General features: G+C 39.6%; 1 protein-coding gene across 1 annotated transcript; it reads left to right on the forward strand.

The window, feature by feature from the left end:
- Positions 1-1,070: 1,070 nt before the first annotated feature.
- On the forward strand, positions 1,071-3,635 carry LOC118485776. The gene is made up of 4 exons (XM_035982224.1): positions 1,071-1,749; positions 1,954-2,007; positions 2,236-3,077; positions 3,624-3,635. Exons 1-4 carry the CDS (start codon positions 1,071-1,073, stop codon positions 3,633-3,635), a joined length of 1,587 nt encoding a protein of 528 aa, XP_035838117.1.
- The last annotated feature ends 3,986 nt before the right edge of the window (positions 3,636-7,621 follow it).

Consider the following 7,621-nt stretch of genomic DNA (forward strand, 5'->3'; position numbering starts at 1 on the left):
ATCATCTAGTTTCACTGGTCACGAGTAGCAAACTCATACACACGTTTCCGATTCCGAGTCGCAACAAAAGGTTTCGAGTCATCACGTCTTGAGTCGCAACCTCCACTGTCGCAACCACGGTTCCGAGTCCATTGTTCCGAAGTCGCAATCACGGTCTCGACAGCATATATCTTGGCTGACTCGCAATCATCATCCAGTCGCAACCTCCACAGTCGCAACCACGGTTCCGAGTCCGCGTTTTCGAGTAGACACCACTGTTTCGACTAAGATCTCGAGTCTTCAATTTTTGAGGTCTCGACTCACAAGGTCTCGAGTCGCAGCATTCCGAGTCGCAACCACCGTTTCGAGTTATCACTCAGTCTCGGTTTTTCTCTCCGGTTATCACCTCCGTCACCGTACACCATCATCACCGCTTCTTTGTCGTTATATCTTGCTAGCCTCATCGTCGACGCCACTCATCTTTCCGATCATCATCGTCGTGGTTCCTTCTCCGTTCATCTTCAAACCACCACCTTCGTCTTCACCGTGTATCATCGGATCACGATATTGAGTTCGGATTTTCAACGCTGCTCAACCGTCATCATCTTGCATTTACAGGACCACCGTTCACACCCACACCTTGTTCGACCTCAAACCTCATCTCGCCTGTTACCATATACTGTAAATTGTTTCGTTTTCAGTTTTGTTTACGTTTTACAGAAAAAGAAAAATCAGCTTTTGTGACACTTTGATGTCGGGAAAAGAAAACAGCGACAATTTTTGAAAAAAAGACGTTCAAAGTTGTTTAGGGTTTTGTTTAGATTTCATTATAATAATATTCAATCATTAGTATAATCATTACCTTATCATTAGTCTTTATAATATTATTAATTATTAATAATTATAATAATAAATACTACTACTTTAAATTAAAAAAAAAATCGTTTGTGATAACTGTTTTGTCGGGCTTTTGAGGTGCGTTTCGGTAAGCAGGTCCATTCGCGTGATAGGGTTTGAGTTAGCGAGTACGGGTTCTTGTTTGGTTTCTGTTTTGAGGAGAAGAACAAAAGTATCAACCATCCGCTGAAATCATGGCGTTCATATTTCACAAACCTGTGGTTCAAGAAATGACTGTTGAAGATACACTTTCTGTTTTCTGTACTCCTGAATGTAGGGAAAGGGTTGAAGCTTATAGAATACACAATGCTGAGCTAATTCAAGATTATCAAGATATAAAAAATAAAAATTTCACATTATCGAAAAACGAAAAACTTTATAAAGAAAAGATTGAAGCTCAGCGAAAGGACATCATCAAACTTAAGGATGATGTGAGTGTAAAAACAGCCCATTTCTTAGAAGCTCAGGAGAAAGTATGTATTTTAACTAAGGAACTGGAAGATATCAGAGACAGATATCAAATTAATGAACTTAATATTAAGAAATTTGATTCTTCCAGCAAACTAGTTAAAAACCTGTGCGATCAACAGCTTGCGTACAAGGAAAAGAAAGGGCGTGGTTTGGGTTACAATCAGACTCCTCCTCCATATAATGATAATTATACTTATCTGCCAATGACTGAGGAGGAGATGATGAATGAGAGTAAAATGACTTATGGTTCCAAAAACAACAAGTCGTCTTCTCGTGACAGACAAGTTGAGAAACAGAAGTCTACTCCATTAAATTTTGTTTCCAAAGGCTCAATTGATACTAACGTTTCGTCTTCATGTGCAGATGATATTTCTGAAGTAAAGTGTGGAGATGTTCATGGGAGTGAACCAGTCATTATTTCAAATATTTCTGAACCTTATTTTGAACCTTATTCTGAACCAACTGAATCTGACATTGCTTTTAGTCGTTCTTTATTTGCGTCGTTTTCTGCTTATGTTTCGTCTTGTGAGCCTGTTGTTTTGGGCAAAACTGATGATGTTTGTGTTGATAATTTGAACAATAAGTGTGGTGATGATTGTTTTTCAGCTAATGTGTGTGATCCTAATGTTTCTAATGTTTCAGTTGATGACAGTGTTGCAGGTGAGGTCCCTCAGGACACATTCAGTGAAACCACTGAAACTCCTTCTCAAGAGTATCCTGATTCCTCTTCTGAATCTGTCTCAGTGGGTGTCCCTAATGTTGAATCTAGTGGGACCCCATTGGAAACCGTAGCTGAAAGTAAACCACAAGTAGATTCACATGATACGTGCGTTGATGAAACACGTGTTGATGAAACTTCTACATCTTTTGAAATTAAAACTGAACCAGATTTTGAAACAGAAGAGGTTGTCACATTGAATGAAAGGTCACAAGAAAATGTTTCTGATAAGGGAATTAAAACAGAAACTGAATCGTCTTTTCAAAATGATCCTGATAAAATTATAAAAGACGAAAAACATCATCTGTCTGAATCTCATGCCTCTGCTAGTTCTGATCAACAGGTACAGAAAGAATCAGAAAAGGCACATGGAACACAAGCAAAGCAACCTAAGCAAGCTCAGTTATCTAGACCCATCAGATCAGCAACTGTTGCTAGCACTCCGAATCTCCATACATTGAAGCGACAAACTTGTTTCAACTGTGGAATTCCTGGACACATTGCTAGAAATTGTGTTCATCGTCCAAATGTGCAACAAAATGCCAATACACGCTCTTGTGCTGATGTTTGTGAGCCGGTTCACAAAAAGCAAAATGAGCCAAAACGAACAGATCAAAGTCGGAGGTATACGAAGTCTGCTTATCAAGGACAATCACGATCTCATAAGGCTCGTGACAAGGTGATTGAAAGCTCCAATAAGGCAGAAAAGACGAAAAATAGTGCTCAGAGCAACAAGACTTCTGCAAACAACAAATACAAGCACCCCAATTCGTCTTCGTTTAAGAGAAATGTGCAGGCGCATCCAACGCAAAAAGGACCGGTTTGTCCTTCAGGACCTGCTAGAGCAAATCAAGCTGCTCAAAATGTCTTTCCGATGAAAAGACAAACTTGCTACAATTGTGGCATTGCGGGTCATATTGCAAGAAACTGCACACATCGTCCCTATATACCCTATCATGTGCAAAATCAGAGGGTTACACCAAAGGATAAATACCATTCCAAGCCGATGAAGGTATCGTCACCTAAGGCAATGAAGAATGTGAATCCCAAGGTTAAACCTTCTGATGGGGATTGGAACGCTGCCAAAAACAAACGCAAAGCTTTTCAGGAACAAAAATGTGTTTCTAAAACTAACAAACCTGAATCAGCTAAAGTTGCTCAACCGAAGGCAACAAACACGTTTGTTAAACCGAAACAGATTTGGAAACCCAAATCCAAGGCAGCAACGTCTCCAATCCTTGAAACAAAAGGGCACTTGTGTTTGAAAGAAGTGTCTTACTTTGATGCTTCAGGAAAACCCAGGACCACAATGGCCTGGGTACCCATGTCTTACTAATCTCCTTAATTTTCAGGAACAACCAAGGAGGAGCTGTTGACAATCTCTGGAATGTTGATAGCGGTTGTTCCAGAGATAAAAACGGGTAACATTTCACTGTTGCAAAAAGTTCAAATTTTTTTTTACAGATGATATGTTTCCTTTGGAGGAGATGAGAGAAGTAAGAAAAGATCAGCAAAAGGTACCGTTTAAATTCAGTACTTTGATTTGAATATTGATTAGTCTTTAATCTGATGATAGAACGGTTAAACAAAAATATTTTCCTCTTTTCTTAGTTTATAACCTTGTATAGAAAGTGTCCTTTCTCTTGTAAATGGTAAATTTGCGCAAAAATACAAGATTTATGCACAAATTTAGGGGGAGAGGGAGACATATATAGAGTTTAGGGGGAGAAAATGAGAAAAATACAAAAACATTAGAAAAATGAAAAAGCCAAAAAGAAAAATTGCATGATATGGGAAGTGAAATAAATGTTCGTGGTAAAGGGTTTGACTAACACATGTAAGGTGCCATAGCTGAAAAGACTAAGATCTACTGCGATATGTCGATAGGCTTGACGCTCAAAATGATAAAAGATACTAAGTGATATAAACATAACGAACTATGTACCATGTGGGTAACATACCAACGGCGTATGATTTTATGGTCTTAAATCTTGCGTTGATAGATAGCCAACATCTGAGGTTTCGGGTCTTTATATTGTTGAATCATCCGGGGATATCTTGGTTGTCCTTCTGTTCAGAACTAAATTAGTACATGACCCCAGGAAAGAAAGTCACTTGGAATTAGCTCATTTCTATTTGAATGTCTGTATGTTATCCCGATACACACAATTTTGATCTGATTCTGAAATCTTCTCTGAAAAAAGTCGTGTACCTCCTCTGCTGCATCCAGATATATGCTGACCTGGAGGTGCTAGGCAACGACAGCTTCTGCTGCATCCAGATACATGCTGACCTAGCTGTACGTTGTCGCGCTATAGATCTAATACACCCGAAAGAGGCCCTCTAGTGCCCAAAAGAAACCCCAAGAAACCTATATCAAATTGAGAAAAACTCATTTGATCTGTATATTATACCATCTCTGCAAAAGATCTATTCTGTTCTCTTCTCAACCTATTCCCAGTTAAGATTTCAGAAATCTGGATTGGACTTGTGAAATATGTGGTAGGGAAGATACTTGCATGATAGAGTGTGCTGTTTATATTTCCGGGATTTGATTAGTATTTCTTTGGGTGTTCATTGTTAAGAAATCAAAACATGATAAAACATATTATATGCAGACCTAGACACAGTCAGGATATCTTAAAGGATGACATCAGTATACTCACCTGCTACGATGCATCGTTGTGCTTACCTTGATCGCGGGGGTATGCCTTGGAATGGGACACACGGGTATAATAGTATAATATTACCTTAAACATATCACGAAGTTGAAAAATTGAAAGTTGAGCATTAAAGTTTAAGTGGATAAACATATTGGCAATCGCATAGACCAGTCTGATTAGGCTCGTACTGAAAAGTGTTCCTTAGTCTGCCTGAGAACGAGTTTTGATCCCATTGCAATTGTAATTGTATATTATGGTAGTTGTTTATATTTTGAATTTTTATTTGTTTTTAGTTCTTATTTAAAAAAAATTAAAAAAAATGGAAAATTCAAAATACAAAAATAGTGTCTTGTTTTTCTATAAAATCAAAAAAAATCCAAAAATAGAGTGCTTATTTGATTTTCCTAAAATTAAAAGTTATAACCGTTCTTGAAGATTTGACTGATCATCAAACGTTAAAAGAATTTAAATCGTGAAATTTTATGTACCTAGTGTTCATGCGGTACTCTCCCTGTTGCATAAGAAATGTTTGCTTATGAGTTTGTGAGCATGTGCAGAACTTGATTTCAATCAAGAACAGGGGTTGGTGAAGACAGAGATGTTGTTAGTTGCGGAAGAAGCCTGATGCAGAAAAACAACAAGACGTACCTGAGTCAGAAGAACTGGATACGAAAAGCCGTCTGACAATGAAAGTACATTTGAAGAAGTACCATGAACCTGCTTGAAAGAAAAAGACTGAAGAAGAAAAGTGTTGTTGAGAATCCTCCTCTCACATTCTTTTTGACAAAGATTTTCAAGCAAATGCTGATCGTGATCCTGATATGAAGCTAACCACAAAAGCTGAAGAAAGAGACCCAGTGCTGAGGGTTCAGAAGTCAAGAACTTCCACAACATCTGTAGCATAGCGACAACCATAAATCTCGTTGAAGATGTTGCTGAATTCAAGTTATGAAGACAATTTGATGGCATCAGTCTAGGGGGAGATTGTTAGGCCCTAAAGTGTGAGACTGACGCATCAAATTAATACAACGGGCTATGGTTACAAACTGGGCTTTACCGGGTTAGTTTATATTAGGTTTTGGACCTTTATAGGTCACTTGGGCCAAGCTTTAGGCCATGTGGGCCAAGCAGGCCCAAGGGGAGCCCATGTAGGGACTTGGGCTTAAGTTAGTATATAAACAAGTTTACAACTTGTTTTAGGGTTTGAACCTTTGTGAACCTCCTAGTTACAGAATTTCCAGAGAAACAGAGAGTGGGAGGCGATTGGTAGTGGTGTAGGAACTTGTACCAGACGGTTTTGCTAGTTGATAGTAATAGAATCGTGTGCAAGTTTGAAAGTGATTCGGTATTGTTCTTCGTTTCCATATTTTCAGTTTTTCGTATTTATTCTTGAATCACATTAAGTTTGGATTCCGCACAAACTTGGTGTTGTTTGATATCATTGAAAGATCCGGTTAATCGGGACTTACAGTAACGATAGCAAAATTCACATACAAACAAAATAGCAAGGATGAATATTAACATAAAAGCTGCCATATATAGCTAAATGTTCACAGGCAAACACAGGTAACTTGTTCACAAAAATAAAGTTGAAATTGTTCATGAGATTGTCGGTCGGTTACAAGGCCATCCAAGGCCATCCAAGGCCATACACGGCACGCAGGCCGGGATTCTTCATTCTTGATGGCTAGGGCCAGCACCTCCAGTCTCTTGTCCTTCTTCACCAAGTGCCTTTTTCAGAAAAGCAACAGCGTCCGCCTTCCGGGATAACTTTTCAACAGCTTTTACAATGCCGAATTCAACAAACTCATACTCACGGCGTTTGGCGGCATACTTACCGGAACAATCTTCCTTAAACAATTCAAAATGGTAATCTTTTTCTTTGTTCGCCACAGCAGCTCTGCCCTCGCTATAACCTTCCTTCCGACCGCTATTATAGGCAGCTTGACCCAACTCAAACATGTAATTGGCAAGCTCATGAGATTTCACAATACGCTCAGAAATCTACAATAAGCATACAAAAACATAAGAGGAGCAATAAACACAAATCAAGAATAAAAATGTATAAAGAAAAGTACCAAGGGCACTGCGCGCGAGAGAAGCCATTTACAATCAGCAGAAATCTCTTCAGTAAGAAGCTCAGAAGCTTTGCACTCCGCAACTTTCTTCTCACCAAATTCTTCCAACATAGCTATACGTTGAACATACTCTTCTTCTCTTTTCTCCGTCGCAACACACGCTTGCTCAGCTTCCTCACTAAGCTTCTTCTTTTCACCGGATAACCTGACAGTAGCATCGCGTTGAGATTGCATTTCTGCATAGTACGTTCGCAAGCAGTCTCCCAATCCTTTTGCTTTTGAACATTGACCTGCTTTTCCTGCGCAAGTTTTTGCTCAGCATCCGAAACTCTCCACAATAAACCCTTCTTCTCAGCATTAAATTTCTCCCTCTCCTCAGCAAACGCCCTCTTCTAATTCTCAAACTCAAGAGTCTCCTCCCCCATTAGCTTCCATTCGCGAACAATCTTCTGGGAGGTGGCAAAGAAGTTAACCCTAGCATGAACGTGATCATCTAAGAGATTAAATCGGTTACGCCGTTTCTGGAACAACCTCTCAGCAGGGGGAAGAGACAAGTTGAAAAATTCCTGACAGTTGGCATGATCATTCATCCGGGAACCCTGAGTTAAATGCCATCGAGGGGCATGCGGCAAATCATCACATGCTTGGTTATGAGTATCCCAGGACCCAGCTTGAACGTGTTCAAACTCATGAGGAACCCCAGAGGTGCCACCACCACCAGGGGCCAGATGACGTCTGGTATAAATGGTCTGACGATGCGTAGGCTCACTAGACTCCGCTTCCGTTTCAACATCCTTACCTCAACCATCACCGCC

The sequence above is a fragment of the Helianthus annuus genome, chromosome 13, assembly GCF_002127325.2.
Source record: "Helianthus annuus cultivar XRQ/B chromosome 13, HanXRQr2.0-SUNRISE, whole genome shotgun sequence".
Lineage (NCBI taxonomy): Eukaryota > Viridiplantae > Streptophyta > Magnoliopsida > Asterales > Asteraceae > Helianthus > Helianthus annuus.

Bases quoted from the DNA above. Each gene is read 5' to 3' on its own strand.
- LOC118485776 (XM_035982224.1), top strand. From the start codon at position 1,071: ATGGCGTTCATATTTCACAAACCTGTGGTTCAAGAAATGACTGTTGAA. The intron at 1,750-1,953 runs GTGAACCAGTCA...ATTGTTTTTCAG, and splicing joins GTGTGGAGATGTTCATGGGA to CTAATGTGTGTGATCCTAAT. The intron at 2,008-2,235 runs GTGAGGTCCCTC...AAACTGAACCAG, and splicing joins AGTTGATGACAGTGTTGCAG to ATTTTGAAACAGAAGAGGTT.